Here is a 23,377-nt window from a genome sequence, read left to right on the forward strand (position 1 = left end):
TCTCTAACTTTACATTGACCTCAAAAATCAGTCTCCTCTCATCTGACTCTTTTGTGTCCATTGGCAGCACGTTCAGAGAACTACTAGTCCATCGTGGAGAAGGAAGAAAGAAGAATTTAGGAAAAATCGTTTTGAGTGAGGGGGAAAAAGGCACTATTTTGTAAGTTGCAGAGTGTGAAAAATTAAATTGTTGGCATTAAGTAGAGTCATTGGTGGGACTTGGGCGTGGGGTGGAGAGAAAGACAAAAGAAGTAGAGTTTTTTTTTTTAAACCTGAGCAAATTAAAAAATGTGGCAGTGATTAACATTAGGACAAACAATCACAGGAAAATAAAATCACATTTTATCACTTTGCTCAACAATGAACAATATTTACATAGTCTTTATAATAAAAGTAGTTCTTACTGACTTTAAAAATATGATATAAAATTATGATATGAGAATACTGGGAAGATGGAAGAGTGGAAGAAGTGTCAAGAGATGGACTCCGCATCTACAATAAATAGCAAGTGAATAAGTAATACTAAAATGAGTAAATCAAGAGATGGTAGTCTATTCACTTATTCAGAAATATGGAGATAAATACCAGAAGAGTTAAAAGTGGCTAAGCAGGATTAGGTGGGGTTATTAGGAGACTGATAGTATTTTGAGGGGTGCCTGCGTGGCTCAGTTGGTTAATATATAACCTTGCTCAGGTCATGATCTCATGGCTTGTGAGCCAATTCTGTACAAGAGTCCCAAGTTGGGCTCTGTGCTGACAGCTCAGAGCCTGGAACCTGCTTCAGATTCTGTCTCCATCTCTCTGCTCCTCCCTCACTCATGTTCTGTCTCTCTCTATATATATCTCAAAAATAAACAAACATTGAAAAAACATTTAGGGGCACCTGGGTAGCTCAGTCAGTTGAGCATCTGACTTTGGCTCAGATCATGATCTCGTGGTTCATGAGTTAGAGGCCTGTGTCAGGCTCTGTGCTGACAGCTCAGAGCCTGGAGCCTGCTTTGGTTTCTGTGTCTCCCGCTATCTCTCCCTCCCCTGCTCACGCTCTGACTCTCTCTCTCTCTCTCTCTTTCTCAAAAATAAACATTAAAAAACATTTTTAAAAAGCAGACTGATACTATTTTGATATATTTCGCTTAGCAACAGTTGTTCATGTATTACTTTGATAAAAATAACATTACATTATGAAAAATAAACCAAGCATTTCAAGTTAACAGGCTAGTTGTAGAATCTTATCTATATTGCTTATGGTTTTACAGATTCAGACAGACTACTCAGTTTTCATCTTACTTTAAAGTGGTCTAATACTTCAAAGTGTGATTCAAAATGATCTTTCTTTATGCTGTGTTTTTTTCTTTATGCTGTGACAGCAACTGAAATAAAATGATATAAAGATAGGATTTGTCTGTTTTGTATTTGAATAATTCCTTATAATGTCCTGCATACTAACCGTTTTAGGAAAACTTGTAATGATATTTTAGTCCCCTTTTATTATATAAAAATGGCCTGCATTATTCTTCCATAAACAGACTTGCACAAATTAAAATCTTTAGTTCTCTGTTTATTCACATTCTCTTTCAAAGATTTCCTGACATTTATGGGTACATGTTACTAAATAATCACCCTTGTTAATTCTTATTGCATCAATGTCATGATTATACTACTAATAATCACTTTAATAAAATTGGCTTTTATGAGACCAAGGTTATCTTGAAAGAAGGCAAAGAATCTTCTAAAGAGTAAACCAATTGTGTAAATCACCACAGCCCTGTTAAACAATGGGAAAGAAATCAAGGAGAAGTAGTGGAGCTTCATTTCCAGAGAAAAGTTAGAATTGTACATTTGGACTTGACTATCAAGTTATCTAGGAGATTGACTCCAACCTCATGTAAATGGCAGGGAACTAGGATGTAAGAAACCCAAATAACACTCCTGTTCTTGTGTTATAGAACTAATTGTCATCATAGACATGAATTATAGAGTGGAATATGAAGGGACATGTACTTTTTAAATATGGAATGCACTTTGGATTTTTGAATATTAAAAGTTTATCTATGTTCTTTTTCAGCTTGTCAATATATGTATAGAGAAACAAGAAAAGGTTAATTTAAACAAAAGAAACATTCTAGGAGTCAGCAATCATGAAAGTCATAAGCACTAGAAAGGAACAGTAAAAATCAAAAATGACAAATATAGGCTGAATGATCTAGCGGCCTCACCCCATCCAGAGTACATTGTTCAGAGCAAATATATTGGAAAAGTTTTGATCAATATGAGAGGCAATTTGCCTAAACCATCAGCTGGTCATTTTATTGCCTGAAGTGCTTCTCTTTTCTTTAAATGTTTTATTTATTTTTGAGAGAAATAGTGAGAGAGAGCTGGGGAGGGGCAGAAAGAGAGGGATCCAAAGCAGGTTCTGTACTGATAGCAATGAGCCTGATGCAGGGCTTGAACCCACAAGCTGTGAGATCATGACCTGAGCTGAAGTTGAACATTTAACTGACTGAGCCACCCAGGCACCCCTGAAGTGCTTCTCTTTTAGCTATGTACTTGAAAGTTTGTGCGTTAGTTGTCCATACAGTCAAAATTAGTAAGTGTTGATTTAAGCAATAATCCTTAGATCGTTCCACTGTTTTCACTTCTATTTCCAAAGGTCTGTCCATCTTTCTTCCCCTTTGTTTACAGTGTAGATGTTTCCTCTATTAACAAAAATCACTCACCACATTCTTGAATAACTTTTAAATTAATCTCTCAAATAAAACCTTGTCAAAGACTGTCTGGAAATATTATCACCATCCAAATGAAATAGAAGAAAAGAAATAATAATAATTAGAGCAAAAATCAATAAAAGCCTCTAGCCAGGCTAACTAAAAAAAAAAAAAAAAGGCGGGGTGTGGGGGGAGAATAAAACTACTAGTATCAGAAATGAGAGAGGGGACATCACTACAGATCTTATGGAAATTAAGAGGATAATAAAGGAATATTATGAACACCTCCATGTCCACACATTTGATGACCATTTCAAGGAAATGGACCAATAACTTGAAAGACAATCAGACAAAATTCATACAAGAAAAAACAGGTCTGAATAGCCCTATATCTGTTAAAGAAACTTAAACAATAATTAATAACCTCCAAAAAAGAAATCATCAGGCCTAGGTGGAGTCACTGATTTCTAGCAAATATTTAAGGAAGAAATTATACCAATTCTGTACAATGTCTTTCAGGGGACAGAAGCAGAAGAGGTATTTCCTAACTCAATCTATGGGGCCAGCATTGCCCTAATATCAAAACCAGAAAAAGAGATCACATGCAAAAGAAACTACAGATCACTATCTCTCATGAATAAAGACACAAAAATCTTCAACAAATTATTAGTAAATATAATCCACGATGCATAAGAAGAATTATATACTATACTAACTGAGATTTATCCCAAGTATACAAGGCTCATTTAACATTTAAAACTCAATTAATGTAATCCATCACATCAACAAATTAGAAAAGAAAAATCAAATGATCATATGAATAGATGCATCAAAAGTACTTGACAAAATCCAAACCCATTCATGATAAAAACTCTCAGTAAACTAGGAACAGAGAGAAATGGCCTCAACTTGATAAACATCTACAAAAAACCTAGAGTGAGAAACTTGAAACTTTTCCACTAAGATCAGGTAGAAGTCAAGGATGTCCTCTTTCACCACTATTTTTCAACATACTGGAAGTTCCTTCTAGTACAATAAGGCACGAAAAGGACATATAAGTATTATAGATTAGGAAAAAAGAACGATCTTTGTTCACAGATGGCAGGATTGTCTATGTAGAAAATCTGAAAGAATTCACATAAAAACTCTTGGAATGAGTAAGTGATTACAGCAAGGTTGCAGGATATAAGGTTAATATGCAAAAATCAATTATATTACATTTCTGTACACCAACAATTAACGAGTGGAATTTAAAATTAAAAGCGCAATAGCATTTACAGTAGCATACCAAAAATGGCACACTTAGGTATAAATCTAACAAAATATATACAAGATATAAATAGGAAAACTATATAACTCAGATGAACAAAATAAAAGAATTAAATAAGTGGAGAGATATTCTGTGTTCATGGACAGGAAGACTCAATATTGTCAAGATGTCATTTCTTAACTTGATTTATAGATTTGATGCAATCCTAGTAAAAATTCCAGGAAGTTATTTCATGGCTATTGGCAAACTGATTCTCAAGTTTATGTGAAGAGGCAAAAGAGACAGAATAGCTTCTACAATAGCGAAGGAGAAGAACAAAGTTGGGGGAACTGACACTGCCATACTTTAAGACTTACTATGAAGCTACAGCAATCAAGACAGCATGGTATTGGTGAAAGAATGGACAAAAAGGTCAATGGAACACAACAGATAGCCCAGAAATAGACCCTCATGAATACAGTCAAATGACCTTTGACAAAGGAGCAAAGGGAATACAATGGAGCAAAGGACAGTCTCTTTAACAAATGATGCTGGAAAAACTAGACATTCACATGTAAAAAAAAATGAATCTACATACAGACCTTATCCCCTTCACAAAAACGAACTCAAGACTGAGACTATAGACTTAATGTAAAACACACAACTATAAGACCTAGAAAATAACATAAGAGAAAACCTAGATGATCTTGGGTATGGTGACGCCTTTTTAGATCCAACACTACAGATACGATCCATGAAAAAATTATTAAAATTAAAAACTTCAGCTCTGTGAAAGACAATATCAAGGGAATTAGGGGAAAAAAAGCCATAAACTAGGAGAAAATATTTGCAAAAGACACATTTGATGAAGGACTGTTATCCAAAATATACAAAGAAACTCTTAAAACTCAACAGTAAGGAAACAACCCAATTAAAAAATGAGCCAAAGACTTTACAGACCCTTCACTCAAGAAGATATGCAGATGGAAAATAAGCATACGAAAAGATGCTCTACTTCATAGATCATCAGGGAGATGAATATTAAAACAACAAAAGACACCATTACACATCTAATAGAATGCCCAAATCTAGACCACTGACAACACCAAATGCTAGCGAGAATGTGTATCAACAGGAACTCTCTTTCATTGCCAGTGGGAAGGCAAAATGGTATAAGCTACTTTCGAAGACAGTTTGCTGGTTTTCTTTTTTTCTTTTTCTTTTTTTTTAATAAAACCAAATATATTCTGACCATATGATCCAGCAATCACACTCCTTTCTATTTACCCAAAGGAATTGAAAACTTCTGTCCACACAAAAGTCTGAAGATGAATATTTATAGTTTTATTCATAACTGCCCAAAGTAGATAAAGAGTTAATGACAAATTTGCTAAGTTGTATAAATTCCTAAAACACATCAGAAATCTATGAATTTGGTTTTACTGATATGAGTGAGAGATTCACAAACTTAGCACAAATAATATAGGAATGTAAAATATTGTTTCCATGGGGCACCTGGGTGGCTCAGTTGGTTGAGCGTCCGACTTTGGCTCAGGTCATAATCTCACAGCTCGAGAGTTTGAGCCCCGCGTTGGGCTCTGTGCTGACAGCTTGGAGCCTGGAGCTTGCTTCGGATTCTCTGTCTCCCTCTCTCTCTGCCCCTCCCCTGCTCATGCTCTTTCTCTCCCTCTCAAAAATAAATAAACATTCAAAAAAAATTTTTTTAAATATTGTTTCCAACCGTACTTTCTTCAAGGACTTCATCGAAAATGCCATGGGAAAATATCTTTTGCTCTATTTATTTTCAAGTCATATAATTATATCCTTATAGACTGTCTAATATATATTAGAAAAAAGTTGATGTTTTAGAGACCACATAGCTCTTCAGCCCCCCTGCCCTTTTTTAATGTTTATTTTTGAGAGAGAGACAAACACAGCGTGCGGGAGGGGTAGAGAGCGAAGGAGAAACAGAGTCTGAAACAGGCTCCAGGCTCTGAGCTGTCAGCACAGAACCCGATGTGGGTCTTGAACTCAGGAATAGTGAGATCATGATCTAGGCCAAAGTCAGACATTTAACTGACTGAGCCACCCAGGAGCCCCAGCTCTACAGACCTTTTAAGAAAGATACTGAGCAAACAGAAATCATGGATGGTAAAAGACAGTCTAGTTAGAGAATCTTCATTTATAAAAATTTACAGCTTTATCATTTTGAAATATTTTTTTTTTAAATAAAGAAGACTGATAGACTAATAGTTATAGTACACAAACTGTGGTAGAATGGAAAGAGCACTGACTTGAAAGACTTAAATTAAAATCTCAGTTCCACCATGCTTTAGCTATGCATGAATGATTTCAGGCAGGTCACTTACCATCTCTGAGCCTTATATGTAAAATGTTAATAATGCCCATATCAATCTCACAAGATGGTTGTGATAATATGCTCAACTTACCTGAAAATGCCTGGCACACTGCCTAGCATCAAGTAGCTCTCAGTGAACACCTCTTCCTTCCCTCCCTTTTTAATAAACAGAACTTATGAGTCTTCGGTGTATCTCTTGACAAAAATAAAACCAATGTCTTTTTCACAGGTAAATGATTTCTTGACTTGAATTTTTATAGGAGATGTACCCTAAGTACAGATAGGATTACAGAAGTATGGAAACAAAAAAGAAAGAAAATATATCTTGAGAAGCATCTAATAAGAAGCTTTCTTTGTTTCACACTGACATGCTTTGTGGTTACAAAGCAGGCTTCCAACCAACACCGGATCAAAATTAAAATTCTAGGCAGGCATTCAACTTTTATGATTGCATCCATTCTTCACTGAGCATGGGAAATGAATGCTTTAGAAGTTATTTATTGAAGATATTCCCATAGTGCGATTACAAAGTTCACTTCCAAAAGAGGCCCTATCCCTGTAATGTATCTGAGTAAGTGAAAGCTACACCAGGTTTCTTGTGTTGTACTTTTTTAAAAAACTGCAGCAGGATACTAAAATCATATATTTTAACAGAGGCTTTTCTGAGGCTAAGCCACAACAATTCTGCAAAGGTACATGATAGGCAAAGAGAGACCAAACAAATTTCAAAAACAGAGAACACCAATCCAATATAATTTATGACCATATTTTGAATAAAATTAAATATAGAATAATTAGCAGAAAGCATTTAATTATAGTTTTCCTATTATGAATATAAAGTTGGCACAAATGCAGTAAGACTAATCAAAATCAGGTAACAGTTACCTCTGTGGCCTTGCTTGATGGTTCCAGTCCAGTCATATTTGCTACTATTAACTGATGTAAGAGTTGAACTTGAGCCACACTTAGGAAGAAGTCCAGGTTTGTGGTTATATTCACTTCCAAGGAATGGCCACACACTAAAATCTCCTGAAAGGGGCAAAAAACAAAAACAAAAACAAAAAACTGAATACAGATAAAGATACATGATCGCCATTAGATGATAATTTATCATTCTTACTTATTTGACCTCTACAACGTTGATGAATTCTCCTGGGACTCAAGTTCATATGTTAATGAGAATAGCAGAAATGGACAGCGTAGGCACTCAACAGAGTTTAATGGAATAATTTAATAAACATTTATGAGGTCCCGCTGTGCACTGGGCTGTGCACTAGTTGCAGGGAAACAAACTAACAACACAAACACTAATTTTTTACCATTTCATATACATTTGGCTTTTTCATACCTCAAACTATCATTTCCATATGTAAGAGATGATGTAATTCTTTAGCATAATCTTGTTCATTCATTCAAACTAACAAATATTTACTGAGCATCTCCTAAGTAACATGCACTATGGTAGACTGCTAGGGATACCACAAAAAATAGATTGGCTTTAAATGGCAACTTGCTCTTGAGGAGGTTACAATCTAGTTGGGCAGACAGATATAAACAGGCAATTGTAGGCAAGCAATTACAGTTACAAGTGGTATGTTCTGAGTCTCCTCCAAAGTATACCCTCCAAATGATATATAACAAAAGAGAGTGCTGAAGCCAAAGATAGCTAGACTAATTACTTTCACTTTTTCAAGCTGCTAAGATCTTGGCAGCATTAGGTAGATGTCTACCACTTAACTGATGCTGTTCTGCATAACTTGAGTCATTTGAACATTCATTGTTGGAAAGCCATTCAGGAAAGGAAGAAAGAAGTGAAAAGCAATCCAGAAGCTTCACTTAATAAGGAGAAGTTCTGCCTCTTGTCATGAAGCGAATGTGGACAATGTTTGAATGCTTGGAAACGTCCACCGAACCTTATCCTTATTAGTGTCATCCAAGGGAACGGACTTAAAGGAGACTTATGACTGGTCCAAATGCAAACTACAGAGCTTAGAGTAGATTTTAATACAGCCATAAAGAACAGCAAGTCGGGAATGAATATTCCTTTTTTTTTTTGGGTTAAATAACTTTTACTCCCACAAGTTCCCTGCTTTTACTAATTATAGGTAGAAATTTTATTCCTCAAGTAATGATGAAAAGAAATAAATTCATGTACTTTAAATCAACTGTGTTACTAAATAAGATATTTGTAGACCTACTGAATTTTTATACATTTTTTTGTGGATAAGAAAAGATACTATACCTAACCTAGCTTTCCCTACAGGGCAATTATAAACATCAAATAAACAACATCTATAAAAATATTATTTTTAAAAACTCAGAAAATGAATGTGAGGTTTTATTAGCTTAGATTAATATATTTAATCTTTACTTAATTTTTCTGAACTTTTCATAACTGCCTCTAACTGTGAATGATCGAAGAGTTTAGGTTTTTAGCATAACATAAATTTCTGTGAAGAATACTTTTAAAATTATGATGGACCACATTATTCTTATATTTCTATTCTAAGCATAGAGGCAGTATACCATAGTGATCAGACTTGAAATCTGGATCCACCAGTAACTGGCTAGTAACATTGGTTAAGTTACCTAATCTCTTTTGATCTTAGTTTCTGGATCCATAAAATACGAATACTAGTAGGGGCACCTGGGTGGCTCAGTCGCTTAAGCATCCAACTTCGGCTCAGGTAATGATTTCACGGTTCGTGAGTTTGAGTCCAGCTCAGAGCCTGGAGCCTGCTTTGGATTCTGTGTCTCCCTCTCTCTCTGACCCTACCCCACCCCACTCACGCTCTCTCTCTCAAAAACAAATAAACATTAACTAAAAATATGGATACTAGTAATATCTATTTCACAAGGATGTTGTGAAGACTAAGGTAATCCATGTACAATTTTCCATGTGAAGTAATCCATGAGAACACTGTCAACGTTGTTGCTTTCACTGGAAAGCAGGAGGAGGTTGTAGAGGTCAGGGTCAGGAGTGTATGGTTTGGAGTCAGACCAGTTGGGTTCATACCATGCATGCTCTGCTACTTACTACTTGTGAAAATATGGACAAGTTATTTGAGTCAGCCTCTCTAGGCTTCAATTCCCTCATCTATAAAATGAGGATAGAAGGAGTTAACTGGATTATTATGAGGATTGAATGTAGTTATAAATCCTCAGAATTATGAGGATTTGATGTAGTTATGAATAACTACATGAAAAGCAATAACTAAACAGCACTAGAAAGTACTCAATAATTTCTGGTTATAGTAACTTATTAATAATAAGCAGTTTGACATCCTGTACACTAAAACTAAGAAAATCCCTAACTTACAAAGAGAAGCTACTCCATTACATAGACTGAAATAAAACCTAAATAAAATTCTAACCTCAGTGTGCATATTTTCTGGAGAAATTATTTTGGTGAAAATGATAGCAGGTGCTCCAGTTATTCGGACAGAAAAATCTGTTAAAATGGGCGTTAAAATTGCTCTTCTTTCTTGATGCCGCCGTATGCTAAAAGACAAAGTAAAAAATGATTAGCCATTTCATTTTTTTTCAGGGATATTTTTCATTAAAGTTATACAAGTCTTTGCACTGCAAACATTACATTACATTATTATTTTGAGAGTGCTTAGTTGTAAATTTTACAGTCACAGTTTTACAACTTCAATTCTTTACCTCAGATTGATAAAAGGAAAAAATTATTGAGAAATTTGGATGCAATTAATTTCATTAGTCCTATCCTTTCAACAAATAAATTTGTTTTTAATTCCTTTTGTTCTTGCAAATAACTTAGTATGTATTGTTGTCAATAATAACCTTACTCTTTGGTGATAATTTTTAATTTCCTATTTTTAGTATTTCTGACCTTCTGGTTGACAACTGCCACCATTCCAACCTTATGAGGTTCACAAGTATATCCTCTTAATCTCTGAATGACCTCCTTTTTTCAAGTTCTAAGAACTAAGTTCATGGATTATTACTGTATATACAGTTCATGAAACAGCTTTTGTGACTTTGATACTGAATGCTTCTTCACAATAACCATCTGTGGAAAGTAAAAACTATTACTAACCCCATATTACCTATGAGGAAATGAGGATCAGAGGCTAGGCTAAGGCCACCTAGTGGAAACCAGAGTTACACAACAGGGCCTGATAGTGGAGCAGCATTTGGCCTCTATTTTAATTCTTCTTTACACATTCTCACCTGTGATCAGTTACTTAGCACAAAATTTCTACTCTTCTACCTACATTAAATTGCTAATAATTTCAAAGGAGTACTACATACATGGTAGAAGATGAAACTGGAAAAGATTGAGAAACTAAAGCTTATGCTAGTACAGTTCTTCAAGTCCACAGTCCATTTTCTAAGTTTTCTTTTTATGAAATATATATGTGTGTGTGTGTATATATATATATGCATATGTGTGTGCGCGCGCACACACACACACACACACACACACACACACAGTTCTACGTTTTACCAGCAAGCTCTATCTCAAAAGTTCTTTGGAACCATTAAATTAATATTCCTTATAAATATGTCTCTGTTATTCACTTATAAAGTGATAAAGCTGAGATCAGAGAACTAGCATAAATTATCTCATGACAAATCTCATATAACCCTCAAGTCTTTCTATATCCTTTTCTACCAGAGTAGTCTAGAAAATAGAAAGTTCTAGTATCATTTGTTCAATTTTGCAATGGGCAGAGTTTTACATGGTGTCTGCCAAAAAAGCAAATTGGATCATCCGGTTTTGTGACACATAAGTATTGGATTTCAAGAAAGTCAATTTTAAAGAATTAGGAGTTCTGCTGAATGGAGGGTAACAGGAAGAAACATTAAAATCTGTGAATACAGAGGAAAGGCTGTGATCCTGAGAGACACCATAATTAGAGCTTAATAGCTCAAGTTCCATAAAATGGCCAATGTGAGAAACATGTAACATCTGATGTGCTCTCATAAGGGAGTGTTTAAATATATGATGTATTAAAAATACCTTAAAATGGAAAAGATGGCAGGGAACCAAATAAGAGCAAATATTAACTAAAACACCCAATGGGAAAAAAGAGTACTTATACAGATCATATTTTTCCCCATCATGTGATAAATTAAATCAGTAACACAACATATGAAAGACCTATGACCTTAAAATATAAAAAAAAATCAGTAAGTCAACAGTCCTTTATTATAAAACTATAACTTTTCTGTTAACATAATGTTAACTTTAATTTTGTGTTATTTCTTGTCTTTGAGGTAATGATACATATTTTTTAAGTCATTAAAAATTTTTATAGATTGAAATACTTCAAAAGAAATAACTACTGAAAAAATAATTAAGAGAATTAAATTCTGCCAATATTTTACTAGATAAGTGCACAGGATTTACAATAACAAAAGGCGGGGGGGGGGAGCCTGGGTAGCTCAGTCAGTTGGGTGTCCAACTTTGGCTCAGGTCATGATCTCACAGTTTGTAGGTTTGAGCCTGCACTGGGCTCTGTGCCTAGAACTTGGAGCATGGAGCCTACTTCGGATTCTGTGTGTGTGTGTGTCTCTCTCTCTGCCTCTCCCCAACTCTCTCAAAAATAAATAAACTTAAAAAATAAAATAAATAAAATAACAAAAACGGCAAGTGAAACTCAAATTATTAACTGACATTGTTATTGACTTCAGGGTTTTAGCCACTCTAAATCAAGAGAATAGATTATTATTATTATTTTTTTTTTTACTATTCCTTTCCCCTATACTCATCTGTTTTGTTTCTTAAATATACGGAAAAGGGAAAGAAAAAAGAGAGGGAGGTAAACTGTAAGAGACTCTTAACTGTACAGAACAGACTGGGAGATGGGTGGGGACACGGCCTAACGGGTGATGGACAGTAAGGAGGGCACTTGTGATGAGCTCTGGGTGTTATATGTAAGTGATTAATCACTAAATTCTACTCCTGAAACTAATATTACACCATATGTCAACTAAAATTTAAATAAAAACTTGAAATAGATAAAAAAATATTTACTATTTAAGTATAGTTGACATCCAATATTATATTAGTTTCAGATGTAGCAGGGAACAGATTTTTTTTTTTCCCATGGCCATATAGAGGCAACAGGCTAATCCTTACATCCCAAATAGGGAAAGATTTTTAAAAATTTTTAATTTATTTTTTAAATGTACATCCAAGTTAGTTAGCATATGGTGCAACAATGATTTCAGGAGTAGATTCCTTAATGCCCCTTACCCACTTAGTCCCTCCTTCCTCCCACAACCCTTCCAGTAACCCTCTGTTCTCCATATTTAAGAGTCTCTTATGTTTGTCTCCCTCCCTGTTTTTATATTATTTTTGCTTCCCTTCCCTTATGTTCATCTGTTTTGTATCTTAAAATCCTCATATAAAATATCATGTGACTTCACTCAGAGGGAAAGGTTTTTAAATGAGCTGTCTACCTAGATCTGGGGCCCTTAAAGGTTTGAGAAAGCATTTTGTATCAGAAATAGAGAAGAATGAGAAAATATGACTATATTGGCAAGAGAGCTTGTTGAAAAAACAGAGATCTCCCCAGAAGATGAAAAATAATGGGAAATCCCTCATGTGTGTTTGGTAGCTGTAATTTATATTACCGTACTGGTTTAGGAATACCCATTCTGAATTATTTATATAAAACTGGAATCAGACTTTTCATAACCCTGGGACATCTGTCAGAAATAGATGCATGTAAAACCTGTCTGGAAAACACGCCCTCAAATAGACAAAAAGGATTCTCAGGGACAAAGACCACTAAAGACAAGCTCCTGAACAGATTATTTTATATACCCCCACCCACAAATTATTCTTTATTAGCAAGAGGAAAATTCAACCCCATTATCAAATTCATTACCAAGAACTTCTGATAATGAAATCACCATATGAACAACTCAATAAATTTGTATTGTTTAAAAAATAATAAATGAATAAATAAATAAATAAATGCTTAAAATTATTAAATACATACTGGATAGAATAAAACTGAGGAGTAAAAAACCAAGGTATTATCAAGAGTCAAAATAGATTTGAAAAACAAATACTACTTCCAGAAATGCAAAATACAGTCACTAAAATGAAATATACAGTAGATGTGGCAAATAACATTTTACACGTAGCTCAAGAAAAAATTAATCAACTAGAATACAGATTTGAGAAAATTCCAGGAAATGTACTAACTTAAATTTTAAAATGGCAAGTTTAAAAGAAAAGAGACGTAGAGGGGTAGGTCCAACATATTTAATTGGTATTCCAAAAAGAGAGAATAGAAAGTAAGGAAAAGAGACAACAGCAAAGAGTTAATAGCTGAGAGTTCTTCAGAACTGATGATATATAAGAAACCACAGATTCAGGAAGCACAATGAGTCCTGGTTCAGATAAATACAATAAAATCCACCATCAGACATCTCCTGGTGAAACAGGTGATCACCTATTATGAAAAAAAGATAGCAAACAGAGAAAACAGATTATCTATAGCATGCTAGGGAATATGAGGTTAGGAGAGGTGTAGAAGAAATATTTCTCTAGTATACTAAAACAGTGATTTAATGTATTTCCACACTGCCCATAAAAAACAAGGAAATGGAATAGTGATTTCCACCTGTTATCTAACATACAGGATTAAACCCGTGGAAATATATTAAACCCTGTGTGAGGGTAAAAACAATTGGGCAATTATAAAGTGCTAAACAAGTAACAGTAAAGTAATCATCTAAGTTAGCAAAAGCTATTCAGTCAATCTCTGGGAAGAGATTATAAATATGGAAAAGAATCATTCTCTGAAATTATCAGTACACAAGATGGCATAAGTATATGCCACATGCATACATGAAAATATATGTTTAGGAAGGCTATGGTCATTTTTCCCGGCTCAGCCAATTTATCCTAAGGTTCTTCTGCCCATCTTCCATTCATTCTTGACTAATTCTGTGGGAAATAGTACTGCAATTTAAGAGCCCCATTTCAAAAATTGTATATTATGAAAAACCATAAGTAGGAAAAATGGTGTTGATGTTTCCAAAATATTCCACTAAAAAGAATAAAAAGTTCTAGATGGTCTATGTGTTCAGTGAACAGTTTTTTTATTCAACACGAAGACTTTCTTGGTATGGCATTACAGCTGAGCTTTGGACAAAAGATGCCTGACCAGAAGATACTTAAGTCTTGTTCTACTAATCAACTGAGATAATCCCTTATAGTGGACATTCTTCAATATAAAAAATAATCACAGACATTTATCCTAAAAATATGATAACTGGAAAACTATTTGTTATCAGTTGGTTAACTGTACTTATTTGTAGAGATTCCTCTTATTTTTAGATAGAGAGTTCTTCAGGATAATTTGAGTTCTACAGTAACTTTAAAAACAAAATATATAATAAAGAGTTTAAACCCTATTTTAGTGTTTTGGGTCTTTTCCCCAAGAGGAACACTATCCAGTGACTTTCTAATGCAATAAAGATAAAATCCAAACTGCCACTGATGTATAAAACCATTCATAATATAGTCTCTTCCCTACCCCAAACTCTACCTATTATTCCTTTCCTCTCAGCTAGTCATGATCCTTAAGTGTGCAACACTGATTCCCAATCACAGGTCTCTGCCCTGCCAGAACACTTGGCACAAGCAGTCCACGGTTATTTGCATGGATAGCTCATTCTTGTCATTGGGTATTAGATCAGGCCTTCCCCGAGCCCTAATGTAAATAAATTTCCCAGGGGCTTTTATCCTAGTATACTGCCATATCATTCTCTTGGCATCTATGGCTGTGTGAAATTTTGAGAACATGGACTGAGAGTCCACTATTATGTCAGGCCCTCTGCTAGGTGCTGGGAATACAATGGCAGAGTTGGATGCGAGCAGCTCAGGTTAGCTGAAAAAATAATTAAAAACAATCATAAGGTAGGAGAAGTAAAATGGTAAGGAAAAAACAGGTGTCAAAACTTTCAGTCGGGGACCTAATTAACTTGTAAAGACATATAAAATATCTGAATAATGCTTCAAGAACTACAACTCAAAATGAGGATAATTTTTAAGGGACATTTAAATAAAATGCTAGTAAAATTTTATTTTGGCAAAATTAAATGTTACAATGTTCTCATTCTCTAAAAACCAAACCAAAAAAACACAAAAATTACCTGCATCCAAACAAACAAATCAAAACTATGGTTTATATATTTGTGATTGAGATCACAATTTATTGAGATCACATTTATTTCGGCCTCTAAAAGAAGGTCTTATGAGCATATGTATATTGAAATATTAACAATTCACTTTTACTGAGATGTTCAATTGTCAGTCAGTAGCTCTGGTTAGTTTCCAGTTGTTTGTATCTGTAGTGTGGAACTCTTGCATGTAATTCTACTTGATAGCTCTTTTTCCAAGGAAAAACTTCAAAATAAAACTTCATGGAGGAGGGAAAGTCAGGGGGACTGCTGGAAGTTTCTCAAAGAAAAGGACACCTGAAACTGAGGATATAAATGGGAATCCACCAAGGGAAAAATGATTGGGGAATTTGTTATTTTATTGCATTTTTAAAGCTTTAATACTATGCACTGATGTACCACATGGAGTTTTCACAGAATAATACTGGATAATACTGAAAGTTATGTGTTATACATATACTTAAGAAAATGTTTATTTCGGGGGGGGGGGTGTGGAGCGTGCATGAATGGTAGAGGGACAGAGAGAAACGAGAGAGAGAATCCCAAGCTGGCTCTATGCAGTCAGTACAGGGCCCGAAATAGGGCTTGATCCTATAAAGCATGAGATCATGACCTGAGTCGAAATCAAGAGTTGGACACTCAACCGACTGAGCCACCCAGGTGCCCCTGTTCATATAGTTTTAAGTAAATGTTGATGTAATCTTGTTTGGATCCTTCTCTTATTAAACAAAATGTTGAAGGAGGGAAATCTGAATATTAAGGCTTTGGACCAAGGAATTATTACTTATATTCATATATGCAACAATTATGATGTTGGGAGCTTTAACATGACCACAAATTAATTGACATTACAGAGAGTTTTAAAATTTTATGATCTACTATTATGATGATTATATTCAATTTAAATATTTTCTGATTACCAACTCATCTGTCAGTAACTATAATAAGAAACAAAGAATGAGACTGGCCAAGACAGATCTGTCCTTTTATCTCCATGCTACCCTCTCAGCTTGCCAAGGACATCCTTGGCCAATATGTAAGGAAGAAAAGCCACCATTTCCCACCCACCCCCCCCCCCCCCTTACACACCTCGAAGCACTAATTCCCATGTAAAATGGCAATAGTGACTAGATGTGTAACCTGCATATGGCAGACATCAGTACGTTATTTGAGTTCTCAGCACTTCATTTCCTCAGGTTATAAAATAAGCCCAGACACAGTAAAAATGGTTGCTGAGAGAAAAAGAAAAAGTGATTAACTAACAATGAACTTTAGCCCAAGTGTAAGGGGTCAGAGCGCTGAGTATAAGAAAAGCAGTTGAGGAAGAGGTAGCAAACCAGGGTTCTATACTTAGCTCTACTTTTAAGTGACATTGCACAAGGCAAGGAACCTCCTGAAACTGTCTCTTGTAGTGGTTCTGTTCTGTAACAACTTGCCAAGAATGGTTCAGAGTTTAGAGAGAAAACTGCATGAGATTTAGAGGTGTAAATGAAACAAATACTGGCCAATATTCTCTGAAAGTCATGCTTTTTAAAATACAGTAAAATTCAGAGGTGCTGGCAGATTCCAGCTTGTCTTCCCTCTTCTCGGTTCTGTGACTGGCTCTTTTTCCTGACCACTGGCCCTGCAGACTAACAACAACTGCAGGCTTACTCCCAGAAACAGAGGCAATGCTCCCATGGACTTGTCTACCAGCCTCCAGGGGTCCCTCCAGTGGCTGGACATGCCTGGGGACATGTCTCTGATCCACTGTCTTTAGATCCTTAATTCACAGCTTCTTCCACAATTGAGTAAGACCTTATTCCTACAATAAATCCCTTGTGCTATAATACTTATAATGGTTCTGCTGCCTTGACTGAATCCTAATGTATCCCCTCAGCTGAAAAACTGGGGTTTTAGAAGATCTACACATTTTAAAATGTGATAATTTTTATGTATAAATTCCCTTCTCCCAACATACACATAGAAACACATTTTGACTAAAGACAGAAGCCGAGTAACGTACTCAGAAGGAATGAATGAAAACCATCGTAAAGGTTATTATTTAATATTGGCCAGGGGAGGGAGCAAGTTATTCGTCAGTGAATATTTTTTTATATGTTTTGAATTTTACCTGTAATACCTACTGAAAAACAAAAATATAATCACATTAAGGTTCTGTTTATATTTCTATCAAGATTAATCAGCACTACAAAGTACATCAGGTCTAAAGTTCCGTCTTCATTTGAATCAATATCTCTCAGAAACATTCAGGGCCACCTGATCTGCTAGCTCTACATAATCATCTAATCTTCAATCTTTCATTAATTCACTCAAATCTTTAATATATTCCTATTATGTGCCAAGTATAATATTAAGTACTGGGTATTCAGAAGTGATAAAATATGCCACGTTTTCATACTCCTAGCCTGTGGGTCTATTGCTTTCTTAGTTCAAAATGGCCCCTCTCCACTCCTGTCACCCGTACTCTGGAAACAAATTCAGAAGCTGTGTACTCTGAAACCATCCCTGAAAACCTACCCATAGAGTTCATCATTCATTTCTTTAAATGTCCTATTTTGTATCTATGTCAGTATTAGATTTATTGTTTAAGTGTCTGTCACATCTGTTAGCCCAAGATGTCCTATGTACATGGAATGTATTTATTCTGATTTTGATGTGGCTTTTCTGTAATCCTAAACATCCTATATTTACATCTACCAGTGTACTTCACTCACTGCACTCTAATAGGTAATTTAACTATCAACTCTTTGATTGGACAATGAGACCTATAAGGGATGGACACATATCAGAAATTATTTCGTTTTGTTTCTCTAGTGTAAAAGACATTCTATGCATTTAATGGTTGTTCTAAGTCTTAATTTTCAACAGCATGGCAAGACCATTCAATGGGGAATGAAGAGTCTCTTCAACAAATGGTGCTGGCACAACTGTATATGCACATGCAAAAGAAGAAAGTTGAACTTTTATTTTGTACCATATATAAAAACAAACAAACAAAAACTCCTCAAAATGAATCAACAATCCAGCTATAAGAGCTAAACCCATAAAACACAGAATAAAGCATAGGTATAAATCACCAAAAAGAATAAAATACTTAACCAAGGAGGTAAAAGATCTGTATTCTGAAAACTATAAAACGCTAATGAAAGAAATTAAAGAAGATACAAACAAATGAAAAGATAGTCCAGGGTCATGGATTGGAAGAATGAATATTGTTTTTTAATGTTTATTTATTTTTGAGACAGAGAGAGAGCATGAACGGGGGAGGGTCTGAGAGAGAGACACACACACACACACACTGAATCCGAAACAGGCCCCAGGCTCTGAGCTGTCAGCACAGTGTCTGACGCAGGGCTCGAACTCACAGACCGCAAGATCATGACCTGAGCCGAAGTTGGACACCTAACCGACTGAGCCACCCAGGCACCCTGGAAGAATGAATACTGTTAAAATGTGCATACTATCCAAAGAAATCTTTGGATTCAGTGCAATCCCTATCAAAGTACCAACAGCATTTTTCACAGAACTACAACAAATAATAATAAAATTTGTATGGAACCACAAAAGAACCTCAATAGTCAAAGCAATCTTGAGAAAAAAGAACAAATCTGTATGGATCACAATTACAGATTTCAATATGTATTACAAAGCTGTAGTAACCAAATCAGTATGGTGCCAGCACAAAAAAAGACACATAGATCAATGGAACAGAGAAAAAAGCTCAGGAATAAACCCATCTACAACAAAGGAGGCAAGAATATACAATGGGGAAAGATAGTCTCTTCAGTAAATGGTGTAGGGAAAAATGAACAGCAACATGCAGAAGAATGAAGTGGACCACTTTCTTACACCATACACAAAAATAAACTCAAAATGGACCTAAGAATTAAATGTGAGACATAAAACCATAAGAAATCCTAGAAGAGAACACAGGCAGTGATCTCTCTGATATTGGCTATAGAAACATTTTTCTAGGTATGTCTCCTAAGGCAAGGGAAATGAAAACAAAATTAAACTATTGGGAGCAGGACAAAATAAAAAGCTTTTGAACAGTGAAGGAAACCATCAACAAAACAAAAAGGCAACCTACTGAATAGAAGATATTTACAAATGATATATCCAATAAGGGGTTAATATCCAAAATCTATAAAGAACTTATATAACTCAACACCCCTCCCCACCAAAAACAAACAAACAAAAAAAAACAACCTCAAACAACCCACTTAAAAAATGGACAGAGGACCTGAAGGCAGTTTTCCAAAGAAGACATACAGATGGCCAACAGACAGATGAGAAGATGCTCAACATCAGGGAAATGCATATCAAAACTACAATGAGATAGCACCTCACACCTGTCACAATGGCTAAAACCAAAAACACAAGGAATAACAAGTATTGGCAAAGATGTAGAGAAAAAGTAACCCTTGTACATTGTTGGTGGGAATGTAAATTGGTACAGCCACTATGGAAAACAGTATGGAGGTCCTCAAAAAATTAAAAACAGAAATACCATATGATCCAGTAATTCCACTACTAGGTATTTACTCAAAGAAAATGAAAACATGAATTTGAAAAAATATATGTTTAATGCAGCATTACTTACAATAGGTAAGATATGGAAGCAACCTAAATGTTTACTGATAGATGAATGGGTAAAGAAGATATACATATAAGTATACACATAATGGACTATTATGCAGCCATAAAAAGGATGAGATATTGCCATTTGTTTTTTTAATATATGAAATTTATTGTCAAATTGGTTTCCATACAACACCCAGTGCTCATCCCAAAAGATGCCCTCTTCAATACCCATCACCTACCCTCCCCTCCCTCCCACCCCCCCATCAACCCTCAGTTTGTTCTCAGTGAGGTATTGCCATTTGTAACAACATGGACAGACCTAGAGGGTATTATGCTAAGTGAAATAAGTCAGACTGAGAAAACAAGTATCATATGATTTCACTCACTTGTGGAACCTAAAAAAACAAAAAAAGAATAAACAAACAAGTAAAAAGCGGAATCAGACCTATAAATACAGAGGACTGATGGCAGCCAGAGGAAAGGGGGTGAAGGGGATGGACAAAATGGGCGAAGGGAGTGGGAGATACAGATACATTACATTCAGTTATAAGTCACCAGAATAAAAGGCCCAGCATAGGTAATATAGGCAATGATACTGGAATAGTGTTGTATGGTGACAGACGGTAGCTACACTTGTGGTGAGCACAGCATAACAGACAGAAAAGCTGAATTACTATGTTGTACATCTGCAACTAGTGTAACATGGTGTGTCAACTATAGACAGATTAAAAAAATTTTTAAAACATGGATATAAAATTTCATGACCTTGGATTTGGCAATGGACTCTTAGATCAATTATAAAAATTTGTGCAAAGATCATTATCAAGAAAATGAAAAAATAATTTATAAATTATGTATCAGATAGGGGTATAGCATCTAGAATAAAAAAAGAAATCCCATAAATTATCAACAAAAACCCAAACAACTCAATTTAAAAAAGGGCAAAAGGCTTGAATAAGCATTTTTTCCAAAGAAGATATAAAAATGGTCACAGAGCATATGAAGAACTGCTCAATATCACTGATCATTATGGAAACACAAATCAAAACCACACCCAAAGGATGGTTATAGTTAACAAAAAAAAAAGGAAAATAAGTGGTGGTGAGAATGTGGTGAAACTGGAACCTTGAGCATTGCTGGTGAAAATGTGAAATGGTTCAGCTGCTGTGGAAAATAGTTTCGCAGGTCCTCAAGAAAGTTAAACATAGAATTACCATATAACCCTGAAATTCTATTCCTAGGTATATATCCCTAATATCTGAAAACAGGTAGCAAAACAGGTACTTGTACACAAATGTCCACAGCAGTATTATCCATAATAGCTAAAAAGTGGAAACACGCCAAGTGCCCATCAACAGATGAATGGATAAACAAACTCTGGTATTTACATACAGTGGCATATTATCCAACAATAACTAAGAATGAAATACTGACACATGCTACAATGCAGAAAAACTTCCAGAATATTATGTTAAGTGAATGAGCCAGACACAAAAGGTCACATATTGTATGATCCCATTTATATGAAATATCCAGAATACATAAAACCATGGAAACAGAAAGCAGATTGGTGTTTTTCAGGCGCCAGGGGGAGGGAGACAGATGTAGAAGAAAATGCTTAATGGGTAAGGGGTTTTACTTTGGGATGACGAAAATGTTTTAGAACAAGACAGAGGTAGTGGTTATAGACAGTGGTAACGGTTACACAATATTGTGAATGTACAAAGTGCCAGTGAATTGTTCATTTTAAATAGTTCATCTTATTATGTGAATTTCAATTCTTTATTTTTTATATGTTCATTTACTTTGAGACAGTGACAGAGTACTAGCGGGGGAGAGGCAGAGCAAGTGAGGAAGACACAGAATCCGAAGCAGGAGCTGTCAGCACAGAGCCCGACATGGGGCTCGAACTTGTGAGCCGCGAGATCACGATGTCAGCTGAAGTTGGATGCTTAACTGACTGAGCCACCCAGGCGCCTCAATTTCAATTCTATTAGTAAAACACACACAGGTACACAAACTCTTTACTAAAATGAATTAAAGAATGAATAGGAGAGATACAGCTGAGTTAAGGAGAGACGGTCATAAAGTTTCCTAGGAAAATAACCCCACCTTCTTTGTTGATAGAATTTGCAGTCCTTTTTTAATTATTTTTTTTTAATGGTTATTTCTGAGAGAGAGGCAGAGCATGAGCAGGGGAGAGGCAGAGACAGCGGGAGACACAGAATTCGAAGCAGGCTCCAGGCTTTGAGTTGTCAGCATAGAGCCTGACATGGGGCTCGAATGCGTGAACTGTGAGATCACAACCTGAGCCGAAGTCAGATGTCCAACTGACTGAGCCACCCAAGCGCCCCTAGAATTTGCAGTTCTTAAGATGACCTATAAATTATGTAAGGTGGAATTTCCTGGATCTGAAAAATGAGTGAAGCGGAGGAAAGATGGGGCCCTGGCTGATATGTGATGTTAACAGATCAGGACTGGCGCAGTGCATGTGAGGTGTGCACCAGATCCACCATGCAGGACCAAGTGCTGGGAGTGTTGGCTGCATCCCTCTCCTGAAATGTACCTTGGTCGGCAGTGGGAGATTTTTCACACAAATTTACACCCCAAATTTAGGGGGCATAAGCTAAGTGATATGTTAAGAGCACACAGAAGGGGAACTTTCTGTGTTCTCATGGAAGCTCAGGGGGAGACTTCCTGGAAAATGTGATGTTTATACTCTGAGGCCTGATGAATGATGGGAGTTAGGCAAGCGAACAGGGTGGGTTAAGAGAGCTCCAGGTGGAGTTCACATACCAAGGCCTATTAGCAAGCGACAAACCTTATTTTCAGGAAGCTGAAAGAAGCTCATTATGAAAAGGGCCACAATGAAATTACAAAAGAATGTGGGTGCCTGAAGAAGCAGCAGACTACCACCTGGTATTTGGTTTTAGGCACATTATTTACCTTGGTAGGCCTCAGACTCCTCATGTAGAATTAGAGAAAACAATTCATACCTTATAGCATTACTGTTAAAATTAATTTAAATAAGTTAGGTAAGTGATAAGCATTTTATAAGCAATTATTAAAGTTGTTGCTATTATTAATGCCAAGACGTAGATAAATATAGTTTTGGTAGTATAAGGGCAGAACCCCAAAGCAATCAGCATTGCAAAAGGCATACAAGAAAGTTTACACACAATGTTTTAAAGAAATTCAATCAACAAACCACCATGGTGTGTTATAAGCAACTAATGTTAGTGAATCTTATAAGCAAACACACACACACACCAAACAATATGAAAAGTGAAAAAAATAGTGAAC

The 23,377-nt window shown here is 35.5% G+C and overlaps 1 protein-coding gene across 7 annotated transcripts in view; it reads right to left on the reverse strand.

Moving 5' to 3' along the window:
* VPS13B (vacuolar protein sorting 13 homolog B) overlaps positions 1-23,377 on the reverse strand; it is a 794,855-nt gene that overhangs the window by 263,594 nt on the left and 507,884 nt on the right. For all 7 annotated transcript variants that reach the window (XM_053208413.1, XM_053208414.1, XM_053208412.1 and 4 more), the window contains exons 32-33: positions 9,688-9,814; positions 7,199-7,342 (exon numbers count right to left, since the gene is read on the reverse strand). In XM_053208413.1, coding sequence (XP_053064388.1) covers positions 7,199-7,342; positions 9,688-9,814 — 271 coding nt within the window. The remainder of the gene's footprint in view (positions 1-7,198; positions 7,343-9,687; positions 9,815-23,377) is intronic.

The sequence above is a fragment of the Acinonyx jubatus genome, chromosome F2 (genome assembly GCF_027475565.1).
Source record: "Acinonyx jubatus isolate Ajub_Pintada_27869175 chromosome F2, VMU_Ajub_asm_v1.0, whole genome shotgun sequence".
In the NCBI taxonomy this organism is placed as follows: Eukaryota; Metazoa; Chordata; class Mammalia; order Carnivora; family Felidae; genus Acinonyx; species Acinonyx jubatus.